This window comes from Phoca vitulina, unplaced genomic scaffold, assembly GCF_004348235.1.
Source record: "Phoca vitulina isolate PV1807 unplaced genomic scaffold, GSC_HSeal_1.0 scaffold33, whole genome shotgun sequence".
In the NCBI taxonomy this organism is placed as follows: Eukaryota; Metazoa; Chordata; class Mammalia; order Carnivora; family Phocidae; genus Phoca; species Phoca vitulina.
The window spans coordinates 22,266,312-22,289,596 of record NW_022589736.1 but is presented as its reverse complement, the minus strand read 5'-3'; the positions used below and the strand labels follow the sequence as shown (position 1 = coordinate 22,289,596).

The following is a 23,285-nucleotide window of genomic DNA, read 5'->3' as shown; positions in this document are numbered from 1 at the left end:
ATGTTGATTTTGTATTCTGCAACTTTGCTGAGTTTTTTAGTGCTAATAGTTTTTCTGTGGAATCTTTAAGGTTTTCGACAAGTAAGATCATATCATCTGCAAACAAAGATAATTTTACCTCTTCCTTTTCAAACTGGGTGTTTTCGATTTCCTTTTCTTCCCTAAGTACTCTGGCTAAGACTCCAATAATATGTTGAACAGTCATGAAGAAAGCAGGCATTCTTGCCTTATTCCCTGTCTTAGAGGAAAAGTTTTGTCTTTAATGACTGAGTATATTAGCTATGGTTTTTCATATATATGGCCTCAGTATGTATGTTGAGGTAGTTTCCATCTATCCAAGTCTGAGGAGTTCATTTATCATGAAAGGGTGTTGAATCTTGCCAACTGTTTTTTCTGCATCAATGGAAAGGAAATGATCACATGGGTTTTGTCCTTCATTCTGTTAATATGGTATACTACACATTGATTGACTTTCATATGCTGAACTATTCTTGCATTCCGGGAATAAATAAATCGTATATGATCCTTTTAATGTGCTGCTGAATTCAGTTTCCTAGTATTTTGTTGAGGACTTTTACATCCATATTTATCAGGGATACTGGTCTGTAGTTTTCTTTTTTGCTTATAAAGTCTTTGTCTGGTTTTTGTTCTCAGAATAATGCTGACCTCATAAAATGAGCTTCAATGACCTCTTCAATTTTTTGGAAGAGTTTCCAGAGAATCAATTCTCTGGTGAAGCCATCTGGTTCTGGACTTTTCTTTGTTGGGTTTTTAAATACTGATTCAATCTCCTTACTAGTTGTTGGTCTGTTCAGATTTTTATTTCCTTATGACTCAATCTTGGTAGGCTGTGTGTTTCTAGGACTTTATCCACTCTTCTAGGTTATTCAATTGCTATCAAACTATTAAATTCTCTAATAATCCTTTTTATTCTGTGTTATCAGCTGTAAGGTCCCCCTTTTCCATTTCTAATTTTAATCATTTGTATACTCTTTCTTTTTTCTTAATTTAGCTAACAGTGTGGAATCTAAAAAAAATAAAACAAATGAATAAACAAACAAAAAAGCAGAATCAGATCTATAAATACAGAGAACGAATGGCTGCCAGAGGGAAAGGGGGTGGGGGAATGGGCAAAATGGGTAAAAGGAAGTAGGAGATACAGGCTTCCAGTTATGGAATGAATAAGTCACAAGAATAAAGGGTACAGCATAGGGAATATGGTCAGTTATATGGTGACAGATGCTAGCTAACACTTGCGGTGAGCACAGTAGAACTTACATAGAAGTTGAATCATTATGCTGTACACACAACCTAATTTAACATTGTATGTCAACTATACTCAAATAATAAAATAAATGGCACCTGCGCCATAAAAAAAAAAAAAATCTAGCTAACAGTCAATTTTGTTTCTTTTTTCAAAAAACCAACCTTTAATTTCACTGACTTTTTAATTCTCTATTCTGTTTATCTGTCTTCTAATCTTTATTTCCTTCCTTCAGTTTGCTTTGTGTTTCTTTTTTATCTAGTTTTTTGAGGAGTTAAATTAAGTTGTTAATTTGAGATCTTTATGTCATATCCAAGAAAAGGACAGAGGGGCATAAGGTACAAAAAGGGAACAAATGTTGTAAGATTAATTATGGAGGGGAGCCTGGGTGGCGCAGTAAGTTGGGAATCCAACTCTTCATTTTGGCTTGGGTCGTGACCTCAAGGTCCTGAGACTGAGCCCCGAATCAGGCTCCGCACTCAGCACGGAGTCTGCTTCAGATTCTTTTTCCCTCTCCCTCTGCCCCACCCCCGCACTCACTCTCCCTCAAATAAATAAATAAATCTTAAAAAAAAAAAAAGATTAATTGTGGAGGGGTTGGCAGGGGTAGGAGGTTCACTTAGTTCTGTACACAATTTGGAGAGGTAAATCTGCCTTTAACTGAAATGGGCAGGGTAACTAAATGGAATGAGAAAGTGGAGTTCAGATATCCATGTTGGGTTTTTTGTTTCTACCGTGTCTTAACTGAAATATAGTTGATGCATAATGCTACATTAGTTTTGGGTGTACAACATAGTGATTCCACAACTCTATACCAAATGTCCATGTTACGTTTATGTACCTATCACACAATAGATGATGCGGCAAGCAACTACGTATTTATGAATCCAGAGTTCAAGAGAAAAGAAAAGGTTGGAGATATAAGTTTGGGTGCTATCAAAGTATACACATAGATGTTATTCAAAGCCATAACACTCAGTAAGTTCATTCTGGAAGTAAGTGTAGAAGGCCTATACCCCAAAGCACTCTAATATTTAGAGGTCAATGTCTGCAAGATGAGAGTCCGGAAAAATTCAAGGGGCAATCAATAAGGTCAAAGGAAAAGAAGAGTGCTGTCCCAGCAACAAAATGAAGTAAATGCTCAAGAAAGAATGATCAAAATTGTCAAATGTTGCTAACGATCAACTAACATCGGACTTGAGAACTGGTTCAGCCACATGGAGATCACTGATTACTCTACCAAGAAGAGGCCTTGGTGGCATGGTGGGGAAAAGCCTGACTGGAGTAAACTCAAGAATGAAAGAGATGTGGGGCACCTGTGTGGCTCAGTTGGTTAAGCAACTGCCTTCGGCTCAGGTCATGAACCTGGAGTCCCTGGATCGAGTCCCACATCGGGCCCCCTGCTCAGCAGGGAGTCTGCTTCTCCCTCTGACCCTCCCCCCTCTCATGTGCTTTCTCTCTCTCATTCTCTCTCTCTCAAATAATAAAATCTTAAAAAAAAGAATGAAAGATGAAAAAATAAGGAAGTGGAAGAAATAAAACTGTCATTTACACACATTATCATTGTCTGTACAGAAAATACAGAATGCCAATTTCAACAATTTGCACAGAATACAACTAGTTCAAGGCACCTGGGTGGCTCAGTCAGTTAAGCGTCTGCCTTGAGCTCAGGTCATAATCCCAGGGGCCTGGGATAGTGCCCCCTATCAAACTCGCCACTGAGCTCTGTCCCTCCCCTTGCGCATGCTCTCTCTCTCTCAAATGAATGAATAAAATCTTTAAAAAAAAAAAAAAAAAAGAATACAACTAGTTCTTCTAGGTTTTTCTTTTCATTTTATTTTTAACTCTAATATACAGCTTACTATGCATAGGCCTTGTTCTACACACTTCACATATCTTATTAAACTCTCAAAACCCAACAGAGTATATAATATTAAACACATTTTATGGACTTGGGAGAAAACTGTACCATAAAGAAATGAATACAATTCTAAAATTTATATGTAAGAACGATGTTCCAAGACTATTCAAGTTCCATCTGAAGAATAACAAAGGGGCTCTTACCCTCCCAGACTTGAGAGCTTATTATAAAGTTGACTTTCATCACAACAGCCACAGTGAGCATGCTAAAAAACTTGCTTTAATCAAGTCATCTCTCAGTTCAAATCACCCCAATGGTTTAGCAACTTATCCTATGTAACACCAAGTTATTACAGTGATCTTGCAAACCCTACAGGACCTATGTCCACCCCATCTTCCAATTCATTAATCTCAGGTCTCTTCAAATGTCATTTCTTCAGTGGAGTCTTCCCCAATCACTTTACTTAAAATTTCAAAAGCACATCTCAGATTTCGCTCTGCATCCTCTTCTTCATTTTTCTCCATAATACATGGCATACTGTACATTTTATTTACCTATTTCATTTATTATCCAACTTCCCTCTCCAAACGTAAGTAAACCTGAAAGGGCATGGATTTTTGGTCTGCTTTGTTCACTGCTATCTAGAACACTGCCTGCAGCACATAGGAGGCGACACAGTAAATATACTGTTGAAAGTGTCAATTTTCCATAAGCTAATCTACAAATTTAAGAAAAGCATCATCAAAATACCAAAGGGATTTTTAAAAATTAAATAGCCTGATAATATCATCAGTGATGTCTTGTGGATTTTTTGTACTCCCAGATATGACAAGATGAGCAGTAGACTTAACCTCTATGGTACTTTTTCCCAAAAGCCATCAACCCAAGCTAATTATGAGAAAATACCAGGCAAAACCAGATTGGGGGTGGGGAGATGCTGAACATGTACCTGGCCAGTATTCCTCAAGACTGCTAAGGCAATGAGAAACAAGAAAAGACTGAGAAATTCTTACAAACAGAGGAGACATAGAGACATGGCAATTAAATTTAAAAGAACATTAAGGGGGAAAAAAATGGTAAAATTAAAAAAAAAAAGAAAAGACAACCAACCGTCTGGTAGGAAAAACTCCAGCAATTCATACTACAAAAGACTAATTTCCATAATATACCAACAGCTCCTACACAACAATCCAAAAATGTACCTTGAGGAATTTACCAAGAGAAAACGGAGGTAAGAATATGAAGGAATACTTCACATAAAGGAAATACAAATTAGCTTTTAAGCATATGAAAAGTTGATAAACTTCTCTCACAATAACAGAAATACAAATTAAGCTATATTGACATAATTTTTATCTACCAGATTGACAAATATAAAAAGATCCTTAATAATGATGGATGGAAAGGGTTAAGAGCTGGACTCAGAATCCCTCCTTCGGGCTCTGGAGGAAAATACGGTAGTTTAACTTCTTGTAACACCAACTCTGAAGACAGATGACAGTATTGTAGGGTGTGCCATGTACTAATAACTTATCTGAGCCTGCTCTTTATCTTAGCCTGTTGTTAGCCTGTTGTACTTGGTTGTCAGGAGTATGTATGACTTACATAATTTATGGTCCACAGCTACATTAAAATAGAATAGCCAGCCACTTACAAATACAGAGTCTATATTACTAGTAGGCATTTTTTTTTAAAGATTTTATTTATTTATCTGACAGAGAGAGACACAGTGAGAGAGAGAACACAAGCAGGGGGAGTGGAGGAGGGAGAAGCAGGCTTCCCGCTGAGCAGAGAGCCCAATGCGGGGCTCGATCCCAGGACCCCAGGATCATGACCCGAGCCGAACGCAGACACTTAACTAAACTGAGCCACCCAGGCGCCCCAACTAGTAGGCATTTTTAAGCTGAGGGTAACCAAATCTGGTGGCTTCCCCATGCTAATGTGACCTGCATTCACATTAGCTTCTTGTCAACCTTAAAACCAAAACAATGACGACATTAAGACTTGCATCAGAGTTTGGAAGTCTCTGTATTACTGCAACTGTATATACTTTTCCTTTATTAAGTATATTTGGTGTTGGATAAGCCAATTATGACATGAGTTTGATGAATACTGCAAAATTGAAACCCACGCAGATGGTTGTATAACTGCTGAGGTTAAGTATGATAAGAACAGGTTCTTCTCATGTATTGTGAATAAAGTGTGAATTACTACGATCTCAACAGAGGAGGATTTGGCAAAATCCACTGAAATTACAGGTGGTCATACCCTCTGACCCAGCAATTCCACTTGAAGGAATTTTTGCTAATCACCCAGTATCGATGATTACATTGTATGCAGTTATGCACTCTCTGTAGTACTTTGTTAAAAAAAAAAAAAAAAAAAATTGGGGGGGGTTGCCTGGGTGGCTCAGTCAGTTAAATGTCCGACTCTTGATTTCGGCTCAGGTCATGACACCAAGCCCTGAGTTGGGCTCCCCACTGGGCTCTCTCTGCCCCTCACCCACGTGTGCACTCTCTTTCTTTAAAAAAGAATAAAAAAGGAGGCAGAACAGAGAAGCCAAGTTGAAAAGAAATGTTGGTGAGAATGAAAAGGAATTGGATCTTTTATACATTGCTTGTGGGAATATAAAAATGGTGCAGCCACTATGAAAAAGTTTGGTGGTTCCTCAAAAAGTTAAACACAGAATCACTATCTGACCCCATCAATGCCACTCCTAGTATATCTCCCCCAAAACAGAAAAGAGATAAAGATAAAACAGATACTTGTACAACCATGTTCATAGCAGCACTATTCACAACAATCAAAAGGTAGAAACAACACAAATGTCCAAAAAGTGAAAGGACCAACATAATGTAAACAATCTCTCTCTCTCTCACACACACACAAACACACACACACGAGTTATTATTCAGCCATAAAGAGGACTGAAGTACTAATACAGGCTGCAACACTGATGAACCTGAAAAACATTATGCCAAGATAGAAGCGAGACTCAAAAGGTTATACATTGTGTGATTATTATAGTTATGTAAAATGTACAGAATAAGTAAATCCATAGAGACAAAAAGCAGATTGGTGCTTGCCAAGGGCTAGGGAAGGAAGGGTAGAAGGTAGAATGTACAGTTTCTGCTTATGAAAGCATACTTTCTTTTAAGGTGATAAAAATGTTTTCGAAACTGACAGAGGTGGTAGTTGCACAACACTGTGAAAGTAGTAAATGTCACTAAACTGTATATCTTAAGTTGGTTTATGTTATGCTATACGAATTTTACCTCAATTTTAAGAAAAAAGAATAAAATATCCTGTCCTTCCATCACAAACTGCACTTCAGGGTAATGAAATAGCTGATAAGGAATCGGTTCTCTGTATAGAAACATTCCTGCTCCTAATGACAGAATATCACAATTTATTCAACCTCTATTGAATAAAATAATGGTCCAGATACCGGTCAGCAGCTGCTAATATCACAAAAAAGAGGATAACCAAATATCATATGCCTCATAAAGGAAGTATACAACACTACGAAGTATTTTTTTTTTTTAATTCGTTTATTTGACAGAGAGAGACACAGAGAGAGAGGGAACACAAGAAGGGGGGGTGGGAGAGGGAGAAGCAGGCTCCCCACCCAGCAGGGAGCCCAATGCGGGGCTCGATCCCAGGACCCTGGGATCACGACCCGAGCCAAAGGCAGACGCTTAACGACTGAATATGATCAACCCACAATAAACTGAATATGATCAAGCCTCTGAATACATCTAATTACTAATGTACAGAAAATATGGAACAAAGTAACATGTTCTCACACACACACACACACCCATCTGAGAAGCAATCAATAAAATGTACTGTGGGAAACTATACAGGGCAAATGTCCCAGGTTTTTCCGTAAGTAAAGTGACAAGGGAATGGAGGGGAGGGGGTACAAAGAGACCTAAGAGACATATCAAACAATTACAGTGTATGCACCTTATACATCCAGCTTATGGACCTTATTTAGACATTGATGCATTAAAATATAATATAAAAAGAAAACATTTAGGGAGACAATCAGGAAAATCTGAACAATGACTGAACAGTTGATGGCTTTAAGAAAATTCTTGTCAATTTTTTTTATGTGTGATAATATATCATGTATTTTTAAAATATCCACATGTTAGTGATACTCACAAAATTCAAAATAATCAGGATGGCACAGGGAAGGGTTTAGATGAAACAAGACTAGCCATCACTTGATCACTGTTGAAGCTAGGTACCCAGGGATTCTCTCTACGTTTATGTATGCTCAAAGTTTCCCATAATAAAATAGGTATATTTTTAAAAATATACCTGCAAAATTTTACCACTTAGTATCTCTGATGTCCATTCCCTCATTTTTACCCTCCTACTACTGCTGTCTTCAACCTTTCCCTCATCAATCTCTCCCTTAAACTTACTACAATAAAGCAGAGTCTCATCTTTGTACAGTTTAGATTCTAAAGCAAAAAATTAGCATAATCAAAACTGTCTTGGAAAAATCCCTTAAGATTCCAATTTTGAATATATAACCCTGTCAGATTTTGTAAGTTCTTCTCATTTTTCTGTATCTATCAATGGCCTCAATTCATTCTGAAATTTCTTCAAGAATGTAAGTATCAAATAATCCAATTAAAAATGGGCAGAAGACATGGACAGACATTCCTCCAAAGAAGACATACAGATGGCCAACAGATGCATGAAAAGATGATCAACATCACTCATCATCAGGGAAATACAAATCAAAACCACAATGACATATCACCTCACACATGTCAGAATGGTTAAAATAAAAAACACAAGAAACAACAAGTGTTGGTGAGGATGTGAAAAAAAAGGAACTCTTGTGCACTGTTAGTGAAAATGCAAACTGGTGCAGCCACTGTGGAAAACAGTATAGAAGTTCCACAAAAAATTAGAAACAGAACTGCCATATGATCCAGTAATCACACTACTGGATTACAAAAAATACTAATTTGAAAAGATATATGCACCCCTATATTTACTGCAGCATTATTTATAATAGCCAACTTATTGAAGCTGCCCAAGTGTCCACCAACAGATGAATGGATAAAGATGTGGGGGCACCTGCTGGCTTGGTCAGAAAAGCATGCAACTCTTGATCTTGGAGTCATGAGTTCAAGCCTCACACTGGGTGTAGAGATTACTTAAAATAAGTAAACTTAAAAAATATATATTACACACACACACACGCACACACACACATACAGAGGAATACTATCCAGCCATTAAAAGGAATGAAAGCTTGACACTTGCAAAACATATATGGATCCAGAGTTATTATAATGCTTAGTAAAATAAGTCAGTCAGAAAAAGACAAATACCATATTATTTCATTCATATTTGGAATTTAAGAAAAAACAAATGAACAAAGAAAAAAAGAGACAAACCAAAAAACAGACTCTTTAAATATAGAGCACAAACTGATGGTAGGGTTGGTGTGAAATAGGTGAAGGGGATGAAGAGTAACACTTATCTTGATGAGAACTGAGTAATATATAGAATTGCTGAAATCACTATATTGTACACCTGAAGCTAATATAACTGTGAATGTTAACTATACCAGAATTAAAATTTTTTTTAGTTTTAAAAAAACAAAAGAATGTAAGCAACATCACCACCTCTTGCCTGACCCCCTCAATAATATATTTCACATCTTTGTCAGTGATGGTTGGGGAAAGCCCTATAATCATTCACAGGGATTTCCATATAGGTTTGCCTAGAACGTAGGCTCAGTGAGTAAAATGGCAAACTGAATTACCTCTACAATTTATTTTTTTCTTATCTCCTTCCATCCCCACCCCCCAGGCTATATAACTGATTTCAAGTATGTTAAATGCACTTATGATCCAGCTCTACTGTTCTTTTTTATAGCTTGTCTGCTCTCAGATCCTTCCAATCCATTCACCACAATGCTGTCAGAGAGTGACCTTTCTAAAATAGAAATCTCATGTTATTCCTCAGCTTCAGTGGCTCCCCACAATCAATAGGATCAAGTTCTTAGTACAGAATAGGGGAGGGGTGAGGGGAGGGGGAGAAGGAAGGGACAGGAAGGAGATGAGTAGGGGAGAGGGGAAGGAATGACAACTTTGCCTATATCATTAGTTGCACCTCTCAGGCCTGCTATTCAAACTTTACAGTCTAATTCCAAATCATTTTCAATTCTTTGATATATTTGTGTCTTTTATCATTTGCTTCTCCTTCTGCCTGTAACACATCAACCCCACTTTTCACACACCGAACTATGTTAAGCTTGTTAAGTATCTACTTACCTTTAACAACTGAGAACTATATACAGCAGATGAGATTGAGAAAATTAGAAGGTGCATTGAGAAACTCCTCATCCTATTGCCAAGAAAAAACCTAAACTAAAACCTGTAACATATTTCCCAGCATAAAAAAGGGGTGTTAGATATTAAAGAACAGTTATTATAAAAAAAAAAAAAAGAATAGTCATTATCAATACTGTACCATCAGGTACACTGTGGGGTTTTGTTAACTACTCCAGAAATATAATTAGCATTCTGATAGGAAAATGCATTCCAGGTTCCAAAATAATTTACAAATCAATTTTGGAACACAGATTAGTCGAATGTTTTAAATACACATCAAATTTAGACTCTAACAAAGATGGCATTTCAAATCAGTGAAGAAAAGATGAACTGTTCAATAAATGGTGATGGGACAAATGGTAGCATTTTAGCATCTAGGAAAAAATAAAGTTGGATCCATACCTCACACTGTATTACCTGGATACATTCCAAATGTATCAAAGATTAAACTGTAAAAAAAAAAAAGAAACCATAAAAATACTAGAGGAAAATGTGAAAGAATTCCTTTATTAACTTTGGAGTAGGGAAGGCCTTTCTAACTAATGGTTCAAAATACAGAATCCATGAAAGACAAGATTAATCAATTCACCTAAATAAAAAATCAAAGACTTCTGCATGGTAAAAAGCTCCATAAGCAAAGACTAAACAACTGGGAAAAAAAAAACTAGCCCAACTCATATCACAAAAGCCTAATGAATGAGGGGCGCCTATGAAAGCTCCAACAAATCAAAAAGAAAATGATCAACAACCAAAGAGAAAAAACATATTAACAGGCCAGAAAGAGAAAAATACAAATTGCTTTTAAAAATATAAGATGCTCAGCTTCACTCATAGTAAGAGAAATGCAAAATAACGGCTCTGAGATACCAATTATCACCTACTGGATTACCAATGGATATGGAGAATAAGTTTTCATTCATTGTACTAGAAATATAAATTGGTACAACCGCCAGGGAAAACAATTTGGGAATATCTAACAAATTAACTATAAACTTTGACCCAATAGTTCCACCCCTGGGATTAATAATCCTACAGATGTATGTACGTACGACATGTATACAAGCATTAGTCATAAAAGCAGAAGATTAGAAAGTCTATCCACAGGTGACTACATAAATTAAGAGAGCTTTATACTGGTAATAAATTGTTCAGTAGAAAAATTAAGATGCAAAAGAGTATGTATAATATTCACCCATCCATATAAAAATTAGGAGAAAATATTACTTTATTCATATGTATTTGTATGTAAGAAGAAAACCCTAGAAGGATATGCAAATAAGTAATAACAGCAATTGTATCACCAGCAGGAAAGTTGTTGAGAAACTAGGCAGATGGTGAACAGGAATAGGAGCAAGCGTTTCTCAAATATTTTTAAAATTTTGTACAATGTGACTATATAACGTAGTCTGAACATTAAATTTGTATATAAATAAATTTATGTAGAGCTAAGCAAAAACACTTTATTTTTCCCTTTTATTTACTCATGTCATTCCTCTATTCTACGCCAAAAATGTTTTAGAGGTGGCTGCCCAAAATGGAAGAGTGTACTAACAGGAGTTATAACCTCTACTTTTATGAGTTTCTTCATCAGTTTATTTTCACAGTATGCCACAGTTTGATAAATTCATGTCTACATATTTAAGAATGGTACAGAGCTATAAAGAAACACGATTTCTCAGAGGGAGGTAACAAAAAATGGAGATGTAAATGAAAAATACACAGGGGTCCTCAGGAAAGCACACCAAAATTTAAAGACAGAAGTCAGCATTTCTCTATATTCAAGCAACAAAAATCCTCAGGGTGCTAAAATTAACATTCACTAGAAATATCATCTGGGGGCGCCTGGGTGGCTCAGTTGTTAAGCATCTGCCTTCGGCTCAGGTCATGATCCCAGGGTCCTGGGATCGAGCCCCACATCGGGCTCCCTGCTCCGCGGGGAGCCTGCTTCTCCCTCTCCCACTCCCCCTGCTTGTGTTCCCTCTCTCACTGTGTCTCTCTCTGTCAAATAAATAAATAAAATCTTTAAAAAAGAAAAAAGGAAAGAAAGAAATATCATCTGTCCAGCAATACACGAAAGAGAGGGGGAAAAGACTCTAAAACATCAGAGTTTAGCTCTAACAACAAAAAAAGTAGCTTATTTTTCCAAAAATAATTTCTAATATGAGAAAATTATACCCATTAAAAAAGTCAAGATTTTAATTAGAAATATGTGGACCATTCTACATTAAAAAAACAATGCTTAGGGGCACCCAGATGGCTCAGTCTGTTAAAAGTCCAACTCTTGATTTCAGCTCACTTTCAAGATCTCAGGGTCATGAGATCAAGCCCAGATTCGGGCTCTGCGCTAGATGTGGAGCCCTCTCTCTCTCTCTTTTTCCCTCTCCCTCTCACACTGCACCCTCCCACTCACACTCTCTCTCTCAAAAAAAAAAGCTTAAAAGTTTGTCCATAAATTATGTAGCAAAAAAGATTCATAAATTACATCCACTACTATTAAAAGTATTTGAGTGGTAAACATTTAATTTGATATTATAATATGAACTACCAGATATTTTTAAATACTCCTCCACTCCAGTTTTCAATAAAAAATTTTTTAAAGTCTCTGTACTTACCCCCATTATCTGTTCTTTTTAAAGCTCCATCCTTATGAGGACACAGTTCACATCTCTATTTTTAAAAAAGAAAGAAAACAAAGAAATTTTTCAGATTACCAAAGTATAACATCTTCCCTATAACCTCAAAACTATTAAAATGTGGGAACAGGGGCGCCTGGGTGGCTCAGTCAGTTAAGCGGCTACCTTTGGCTCAGGTCATGATCCCAGGGTCCTGGGATGGGGTCCCGCATCAGGCTCCCTGCTCAGCGTGGAGTCTGCTTCTCCCTCTCCCTCTGCCCATTCCCCCTACTCGTGCTTGGTCTCTCACAAAAATAAATAAATAGAGTAAGTTTCAATGACATTGTCTCACTATGAAGAATATGCTCCTGGAGGTCACACCTGAGTATTTATTATTTGTACCCTACCTTGCTGCTTTCCAAAGAGGTTTTGCAGCATATAATAAAGTAATATAAACAAATTATGAAGGAAAATGAGAAGAAAATTAACATAAAATAGTGAATAAGTAATAAAACATAAGCCATTAGATCCTGTATCCGTCTTCCAGTATTTCACTCTCCCGATTTTCCTCTAACCTCTTTGGCAACACATTTCTGATCACCATGTCTAACCTTTAAATGAGGTAGTTCCTCAGGGCTCCGGCTTAAGATGCCTTCTCATTTCATGTCCAACACTAGTCAATCTCGTATCTTCCATACATCTGTTACCAACTAAATTACAAGTATGTCAGTGACTCTCAAATTTTACCTCCTATTAAGCTCTGTCCTTGGATCCATATATAAAACTTCCTACAATTGCAATGGCACTTTAAGCACTGTCCAAAATCTATAGCAACACTTGCTCTTCCTGCAGTATTCCCTATCATTGTTTTTAAGTTTATTAATTTTTTTTAGTAATCTCAACACCAAATATGGGGCTTGAACTCACGACGCCACGATCAAGAATCACATGCTCTTGGGCACCTGGGTGGCTCAGTCATTAAGCGTCTGCCTTTGGCTCAGGTCATGATCCCAGGGTCCTGGGATCGAGTCCCACATCAGGCTCCCTGCTCCACGGGAGGCCTGCTTCTCCCTCTCCCCCTCCCCCTGCTTGTGTTCCTTCTCTCGCTATCTCTCTCTCTGTCAAATAAATAAATAAAATCTTTAAAAAAAAAAAAAAAAAAAGAATCACATGCTCTTTTAGGGACCTGGGTGGCTCAGATGGTTTAAGTGTCTGCCTTCGGCTCAGGTCATGATCCTGGGGTCCTAGGATCGAGACCCACATCAGGCTCCCAGCTCAGTGGGGAGTCTGCTTCTCCCTCTCCCTCTGCCCCTGCTCATGCTCTCTCTCTCTCTGTATCTGTCTCAAATGAATAAATAAAATCTTTAAAAAAAAAAAAAAATCACATGCTCTTTTGACTGAGCCAGCCAAAGGCCCCTTCCCTATCTTTGTAAGGATACTCTCAACCACATATTGCCCATACAAGACACCTAGACATCATCTTTTGACAGCTTCACCCTACTCTCTAACTCATACTTAATCAAACAGTGTATTTTGCCCATTCATCCTCCTGAGTACTGGTGATATTTGACTACCTCTCTCCTTCTACACTACTATTAGCCAACTGCAAGCCAACATCAACTTTCATAAAGACCACTTCAGGGACCCCCACTCAATACTCTCCCCATACTTACTCTTAACTATACCACCAATCTAGAGCGAACTTCAAAAATGCAGGTCCAAGTATATCACTATGCCACTTAATAAACATTTTAATGGTTTCCCTACATGATCTAGCCCCTACTTACCTCCACAACCCTCTCTTTTCAACATCTCACTGTCTAGGCAATACTGCCTTTTCTTCTTTCACTTTTGTTTTCTTTTAAATAAACTCTATGCCCAACATGGGGCTCGAACTCAGGATCAAGAGTCTCATACTCTACTAACTGAGCCATCCAGGTGCCCCTCTTCTTTCAGTTCTATAAATACTCCAAAGTTCATTCTTGCTTCACAGCCCTTAAGTGTGCTGTTTTTACTCTCCACCTGTAATGCCTGTCCTACACCCTAACCCTCTTTCACAGCTGGGTAACTTCTATTCAACCCACAAGTTCTTGCTTAAAGTCACTTCCTCAAAGAAGATTTCCCTGATTCCCTCCATTAGCTTAGGTACCATATTACAAATTACCTACACTTCCTTCTTGTCATATATTGCAATCACAATTAACTATGCAATTATGTTTATCTCCTCTGCTAAAGTATAAGCTCCATTTCATGGCTGTAGCCCTAGCATCTATCCATCTCCAGATATGGTAACTCAAAAAATATATGATGAATGGACAGAAGAAGCAAAAACACAAGCACACTTGCAAAATGCAGGCAATAATTTGGTTCTAAGAGATACAGCAACTTCTCTTACAGAAAGAAACACTATGAGTTGAGTGATTTAGCTTGTGGGAAAGAAAGAGTTGCTTTTAGAAGAATAACTAAATCTAACTTAAAGACTACACAGAACCAGAGATAATTACTCCTTGCGATGACTGGGTGTAAGAATGATTGTTTAGGGGGCGCCTGGGTGGCTCAGTCAGTTAAGCGGCTGCCTCGGCTCAAGTCATGATCCCAGAGTCCTGGGATCAAGTCCCGCATCGGGCTCCCTGCTCAGCGGGGAGTCTGCTTCTCCCTCTGCCTCTCTCCCCAGCTTGTGCTCTCCCTCTCTCAAATAAATAGGTAAAATCCTTAAAAAAAAAAAAAAAGAAAGAAAGATAATTCCTAACATTCTAAGTGCAGTGAACATTAATTTTCATATACTGTTGATGGCACTATAATCCAATTCTTTTGGAGAGCAATTTAGCAACATGATTCAAGAAAAATACTAATTCAATTACTTCATTTCTGGAGAGCCAAAGAAAATAATATGATAGAAATAGCACTTATTAAATACTATGTGTCATTTTTACATCATTTATATACTTTAATTTCAAGACATGAAAATATATGTATACAAACATATATGGCTGTTTATAGCTATAAAAATTGTATAGGGGTGCCTGGGTGGCTCAGTCAGTTAAGCAATCGACTCTTGGTTTTGGCTCAGGTCATGATCTCATGGTTGTGAGATCAAGCCCTGTGTTGGGCTCCATGCTTAGCACTGAGTCTGCTTGAGATTCTCTCCCTCTCTCTCTCTGCCCCTCTCTCTACTCATGAATGCTCTCTCTCTTTCTCACTCACAAAAATAAATAAAAATAAAATCTTTAAAAATTGTATAAAAAAGTTGGGGTGCCTGGGCGGCTCAGTCAGTTAAGCGTCTGCCTTCAGCTCAGGTCCTGATTCCAGGATCAGGCTCCCTAGTCAGTGGGAAGTCTGCTTCTCCCTCTCCCTCTGCCCATCCCCTCTGCTCGTGGTCTATCAAATAAATAAAATCTTTAAAAAAAAATTGTATAAAAAGTCTAACTGTATAACAATGAGAGAAATAATGGTATATTCACATAGAAATAAACTCTAAAATACACAAAACATGCTTAACAGGACTATGGTGAAGATGGTAAGATTATGAGTGAATTTATTTCTTTATTCCAAAATATTTTGTTTCTTTTATAATTTAAATTTTTATAGAGATACATTACTACGTGCTGTGTCTTCCTACTAAAAACAAAAATAGATATATAGGAGACTTCAGAGAAAAAAAGTACAGGAAAAGGAAAGAAGGTTATGTTATAGTTAGAAGACTATACCCTAACTAAGGAAGGATCTGGTATGAGGGACCCTGAACCACAGAGACTCCAGATCCTACAGTAAACTAATTCAAACTGAAAAGTTTTTATTTTTTTTTTACTTAAATTCAATTAGCATATAGTGTATTATTAGTTTCAGAGGTAGAGTTCAGTGATTCATCAGTCTTATGTAATACCCAGTGCTCACTACATCCCTTGCCCTCCTTAATGTCCATCATCCAGTTATCCCATCACCCTATCCCCCTCTCCCCTCCAGCAACCCTCAGTTTGCTTCCTATGATTAAGAGTCTCTTATGGTTTGTTGTCTCCCTCTCTGATTTCATCTTGTTTTATTTTTCCCTCCCTCCCCCCATGATCCTCTGTTTTGTCAAACTGAAAAGTTTTATAGGGCAGGATGCAGTCAAACATGTTACTATTACAATCCCACAGATTCATTATTATTTTAGTGAGTAGTCTTTAAAAGGCACAAGTAGGTGGCTAGGGCAGAGGAAAAAAATAATAAAAAATAAAGTACAAGTAAATCCTGTAAAAGGAACACAGATTATAAGGAAATCAAACAAACAAGCAAGCACACATTGAAGATTTCACATTTTACCAAGGAAAAAAAAAAACCTTTAATTGAAATTGCCCAAACATGTGCAAGTTATACAAGGTGGCTCTTTCTTTGCTACATCATATAGCATAATAAGAAATGATGCGGGGCGCCTGGGTGGCTCAGTTGGTTAAGCAACTGCCTTCGGCTCAGGTCATGATCCTGGAGTCCCTGGATCGAGTCCCGCATCGGGCTCCCTGCTTGGCGAGGAGCCTGCTTCTCCCTCTAACCCTCCCCCCTCTCATGTACTCTTTCTCTCTCTCATTCTCACTCTCTCAAATAAATAAATAAATCTTTAAAAAAAAAAAAAGAAATGATGCAACTATTTTCCATCTTTAGAATGGAGACATGAATTTCCAAATATTTTTTCTACTTTATATTAGATTCTTTTGCCAAAAGATAAAACCCACTAAGACTTCACTAAATCAAGTTCACTCAAAATACTGACCCTTGGGAGGCTGTGGCTATGTAACAATCTATTCTACTATATTGGTTTACCTAGACTGTGATTACCATAATATTACAAGATACAACAAGGAAATAATTGAAAACAATACTATATGATGGTAAGAAAAAATAAAATGATAAAGGATAAGGTTTTAAGTTTGATCTTCCTCATATTATAAAAAAAGATGTAATTGCGGCATAAAGTAGTATCTGTACGATAAAATATTTACTATCTTTTTTTTTTTAAAAAAAAGATTTTTTATTTGAAAGAGAGCATGCACATGCACAAGCAGAGGGAGGTGCAAAGGGAGGGCAAACTCCCCATTGAGCAAGGAGCCAGGACTCGATCCCAGGACCCGGTATCATGACCTGAGCCAAAGGTAGATGCTTTAACTGACTGAGCCACCCAGGCACCCCTCTTTTTTTTAAGATTTTATTTTTAGGGTGCCTGGGTGGCTCAGTTGGTTAAACATCCAACACTTGATATCAGTTCAGGTCATGATCTCAGGATTGTGAGATCAAGCCCTGTATCACACTGAGTGTGGATCCTGCTTAAGATTCTCTCTCTCACCAGGAAAAAAAAAATAATAATTTTCTTTTTGGGGCACCTGGGTCAGTTAAGCATCTGACTTCAGCTCAGGGTTTGATCCCAGGGTGCTAGGATCGAGCCCCACGTGGGGCTCCCTGCTTGGCAGGGAGTCTACTTGTCCTCCCTGTCCCTCTCTCTGCCCCTCCCCACCCACCGCCTGTGCTCACTTTCTCTCTCAAATAAATAAATAAAATCTTAAACAAAAAAAAAAGATTTTAAGTAATCTCCACACCCAACATGGGGCTCAAACTCACAACCCCAAGATCAAGAGTCACATAGTCCACCAACTGAGCCAACCAGGAGCCCCATTTCTTCTTTAAAAAAAAAAAAAAAGATAAAAATAAATCTAAAATAACCTATCTTTTCTTTTACAAAGACTTATGGCTACGAGGGTAGAAATGAGCACCTCCAGTGCCAAGGCTGTGGTCTCCAAACAGCATTTCCCAAAGTTGCCAGGACCCCTGAAAGATGTAGATGATTCCTGGTCTAGGTCAAGCAAGCTCGAGATAACATTCTATCAAACAGCAAGGAAGCTATAAAAAGACTACTTTATTCATGTCAAAAGGACTTAACAGCCAACCTAAAGAGGTTCCTGCTGGCCAAAGATGAAATCACTTAAGGCCAGGGCACCTGGGTGGCTCAGTCAGTTAAGCATCTGCCTTCGGCTCAGGTCATGATCCCAGGGTCTTGGGATCAAGCCCCACATCAGGCTCCCTGCTCAGTGGAGAGCCTGCTTCTCCCTCTCCTTCCCACTCATGCTCTCTCTCACTATCTCTGTCTCTCTCAAATAAATAAATAAAATCTTTAAAAAAAAAAAAAAAAAAAGGGAAATCACTTAAGGCCAAAAAAGATAATAACTGCAATGAACTGAAACATAACAAATTTTTTAAATATTATAAGCTGATAAGAATAAATCAATAAAGGATAAGGTTTTAAGTTTGATCTTCCTTATATAACAGATGTAATTGTGGCATAAAGAAGTATCTGCAGGGGGTGCCTGGGTGGCTCAGTCGTTAAGCGGGCTGCCTTCGGCTCAGGTCATGATCCCAGCATCCTGGAATCGAGCCCTGCATCGGGCTCCTTGCTCAGCGGGAAGCCTGCTTCTCCCTCTCCCACTCCCCATGCTTGTGTTCCCTCTCTGGCTGTGTCTCTCTCTGTCAAATAAATAAATAAAATCTTTAAAAAAAAAAAAAGAAGTATCTGCAGGATAAAACATTCACCATCATCATTTCTTTTTTTTGCTTAAAATGAACTTCTACTTCCAAAACAGTTAAGTAAGCTTATAAAAGACAAACACACAGTTAACAGCCAGATTCTGGTTTCCCACCTGTAGTCAAAACTTGAAAGGGACCAGCAGAAGAAGTTTCCCGATTTTTTTTTTAAAGATTTTATTCTTTCATTTATTTATTTATTTATTTGACAGAAAGAGAGAGCAGAAGCAGGAGGGAGAGAGAGAAGCAGACTCCCTGTATCAGGCTTGCAACTCAGCAGGGAGTCTGCTTCTCCCTCTCACTCTGCCCCTTACCCCTCATGGTCACTCTCTCAAATTAATAAAATCTTTAAAGAAAAAAAAAAACAATCCAAGTTACATGATCTACTAAGAAACATAAGAACGTTAATCATGCTTAAGATAAAAGACAATCAATGAAGGTCAACCAACCCTAAGATGACCGAGGCACTGGAATTAGGCTTTAAATAACTATTATAACTGAGTTCTAAAAGAAAAATAAAAATGTACCTATATTAAGTGAAATAGGAAATCTCAGCAAAGTAAAAGACACTATAAAAAAGAATTAGGGGCACCTGAGTGGCTCAGTCGGTTAAGCGTCCAACTCTTGATCTCAGCTCAGGTCTTGATCTCAGGGTCCTGAAACGGAGCCCCAATGCATGCTGGGCATGGAGCATGCTTAAGATTCTCTCTCCCTCTCCCTTTGCCCCTCCCCCACCTCTCCCTCTCAAAAAAAAAAACAATATATGAAGTGAAACATTTACTGGACAGGCTTAACAACAAAATCAAGATGACAAACGAAAGAGTCACTGACTTTGAAGCTACATTACCTCTCATCTTTAATCTGAAAAAGAGAAAATAGCGGAAAAAAATTAACAAGGCTTCAGGGACCTATTGTACAGTGTCAAGAAATCTAACATGTGCAATTGATGGTCTGGAAAAGCAGGAGGAAAAGTGGTGAGGAGGAAGAGAATATGGAATATGAGAATACGGCAAAAAGTAAGTTTTGAAAAATAGTGGATAAAATTTGTATTTTAAGAAAGAGAACTTTAGGGGCGCCTGGGTGGCTCAGATGGTTAAGCGTCTGCCTTCGGCTCAGGTCATGATGCCAGGGTCCTGGGATCGAGTCCCGCATTGGGCTCCCTGCTCAGTGGGGAGCCTGCTTCTCCCTCTGCCTCTCTCTCTCTCTCTCTCTGTCTCTTATGAATAAATAAATAAAATCTTTAAAAAAAAGAAAGAGAACTTTATAGATTCAAAAATCTCAGTGAGCCCCAAGTACCCAAACTGCTTGCTGAAAAGCAAACAAAGGCGAGAATGTCATCAAGGAGCCAAGTGAAAAGGACATATCAAATAAAGGGGAACAGTTTTTAGATAAATGGCTAATTTCTCATCATAAACTCTGGAAGTCAAAAGAGAGTGAAACAAAATCTTTAAAGTGCTTCAAGAAAAACAACTGTAGTTCAACCCAGAATTCTATATTCAACTAATATGTCCTTCAAAAATGAAAGTGAAAACAGGTATTTTCACACAAAAGGCAGCAAACAGATTTCATCACCAAGAGGCATGGACTACAACAAAGGCTAAGGAAATTCTTCATAATGAAGAAAAATGGTACTAAATGAAAATGTAAATCTTTAGGAACCAAAAAAGAGGACCACGAATGGTAAATATCTGGAAAATATAGAAGAATTTAGTTCTTAAATTCTTAAAAATACAAGTAATTATTGAAAGCAAAAATTATAATATTGTTTTCTGGGGGTTATAACATAGAGATCTAATACATACGACAATAGCATAACTGAACAGACAAAGGTTATGTCAAAGAATCTCTATGACTGCAACATTTCGATACATTTAAGAAGAGGTACAATATTAACTGTAAGTGGTACACTATATAAATGGACAAAAAAAGGTAAGGAAATATACTGAAATTACTATTGGAATGCTAAGAAATTAATACAAAGAGAAACAGCTTTACAAAACTCATATATTAAAAATTCTCCTCAACAAGCAAAAAACTTAAGTTGGACCCCTTATTTATATCATACATAAAAGTAACTCAAAATGGGTCATATACTTAAATGTAAGAGCTAACACTATAAAAGTCTTAAAATGAATAAATTTACATGACCTAGAAGTGAACAGAGATTTCTTAGATACAAGTAAAAGCTGGTCCTTTGGAAAGATCAACAAAGTTGATAAACCTCTAGCTAAATGGATATAAAGCATACACATAAATTACCAGTACGAACAAAAAAGGAGAAATTATCACTACAGAACCCACAGATAGTAAAAAAATAAAAGACTATTAACTTTATGTTAATGAATTTAACAACTTAGATGAAATGGAAAAATCCCTGGAAAAACACAACTTACCAAAAAAATTGATGAGATGAAACAAAAATCTGAAGCGCCCTTTAAATTGAATTCATTCTGAAAATCCTTCCCCAAAATAAAACTCTAGGCTCAGACTTTTTCACTGGTACATTCCTTCAAACACCAAGGAAGAAACAGCATCAACTTCACACAAACACTTCCAGAATATAAAGAACACTTCTGAAATTATTTTCTAAGCTCACCATGAATAATACTAACAAACACACCTTATAATATTAGGTAATAATACCAATAATACCAAAACCTGAACAGAAAATACAAAAAAAGAAAATTATAGACTAACATCCCTAAGGTACATAGACGCAAAAATATTTAATAAAACATTAGCAATTTCAAAACAGCAATATATAAAAAGGATAATACACCATAACCAAGTAAAATTTATCCCAAGAATACAAGATTGAGGGGTGCCTGGGTGGCTCAGTTAAGCGTCTGCTTTCCACTCAGGTCATGATCCCAGGGTCTTGGGATCCAACCCAGCATCGGACTCCCTGCTCAGCAGGGAGCCTGCTTCTCCCTCTCACACTTCCCCTGCCTGTGCTCTCTCTCTCTCTGTCAAATAAATAAAATCTTCAGAAAAAATAAGAATACAAGATTGATATAACATTTGAAAATAAAACAATGAAATTCACTATATTATGCAGAAATACATAATTATCTCAATAGATGTAGAAAAAAACATTAGACAAAACTCAATATCCATTCATGCCATAAACTGTTAGAAAACTAGGAATAGATTTTACACAACCTGTTTTTTTTTTTTTGTTTTTAAAGATTTTATTTATTTGACAGAGAGAGACACAGCAAGAGAGGGAACACAAGCAGGGGGAGGGGGAGAGGGAGAAGCAGGCTTCCCGCAGAGCAGGGAGCCCGACGCGGGGCTCGATCCCAGGACCCTGGGACCATGACCTGAGCCGAAGGCAGACGCTTAACGACTGAGCCACCCAGGCGCCCCACACAACCTGTTTATTAATCATATCCTTTCATTCTGTACTTTTGATACTTTGGGCCTTGGTAACCCTTCTCAGGGCTATCTAATTCCTGAAGATAGTTAACAATGCTCGAGCTAGCTTTCATATGCAAACCAACCAATACAGAGACCATAGCCCCAACCATCTCTATTTTATACTCTGGCCACAATATTCCCCTACTCTAATCACCCCAGGGGTGACAATCACCCCAAATACCAGACAACTATGTGCAGCCCCTAAGCCACAAAGCACTTGAAATTATTCAAACTAGAGAATCCTAAACCTGGTTACCATTCCTTGACTATTCCTTTCCATGGAAACCAAAATAAAGGATCTTGCCTTTATTTTCATAATTTACAACTTTATAAAGGATTCCTTTACAACAGGAATCCTCTCCTGATCTGTCACAGGCCTTGTTGCCATACTTAGATAATAATAAAACCTATATTTTTAAACAGCCTGATAAAGGTCATTAACAAAAAGCCTACAGCTGACATCATAATTAATGGTATGAAGCTGAATGCCTTCCCTAAAGAATGGGAACAGGACTAAGGTACATGCAATAAGGGAAGAAAATTAAAGAATGCAAAGTGGAAAGAGGTAAAAATTATAACATGATCATCTCCTACAAATATCTGATTTATCTACCAAAAATACTCATAGAATTAATGAGTTACGTAAGGTTGTAAGACAGAAGTCAATATAAGTCAATTCTATTGCCATATTATAAGAAAAAATAATTAGGAAATTGAATTCTTTAAAACACCACTTACAGTAACATCAAAACCAGGAAAAATCTAAAAACAAAACAAAACAATTTTTTTTACACAAAGGACACACAAAGCCAAAGACTGAAAACTACAAAATACTGCTGAGAAAACAAAGATGACCTAAAGAAATGGAGATATACCATGCTAATGAAAAGGAAGACTCAACCCTGTTAACATGTCAATTCTCCTCAAACTGACCTATAGACTGAAAGCAATGGTTATCATCCATTATATCACCCATCATCATATTACCCATCAACAATACTTATCAACATCATATCACCCATCAACCTTTCTGAAGTGATGGAAAAGCTAATTTTTTTTTAATTTTTTTATTTATTTAAGAGAGAGCAAGAGAGAGAGAGCGTGTGCAAGCCCAGAGGGAGAGGGAGAAGCAGACTCCCCGCTAAGAAGAAAGCCTGATGTGGGGCTTCATCCCAAGACCTTGAGATATGACCTGAGCTGAAGGCAGATGCTTA

The 23,285-nt window shown here is 37.4% G+C and overlaps 1 protein-coding gene across 1 annotated transcript in view; it reads right to left on the bottom strand.

Annotated features, from left to right (window-relative positions):
• MLLT10 (MLLT10 histone lysine methyltransferase DOT1L cofactor) overlaps nucleotides 1-23,285 on the bottom strand; it is a 223,303-nt gene that overhangs the window by 156,077 nt on the left and 43,941 nt on the right. The window contains exon 4 of the mRNA XM_032425848.1: nucleotides 12,106-12,160. Within this exon, the coding sequence (XP_032281739.1) occupies nucleotides 12,106-12,160 (55 nt within the window). The remainder of the gene's footprint in view (nucleotides 1-12,105; nucleotides 12,161-23,285) is intronic.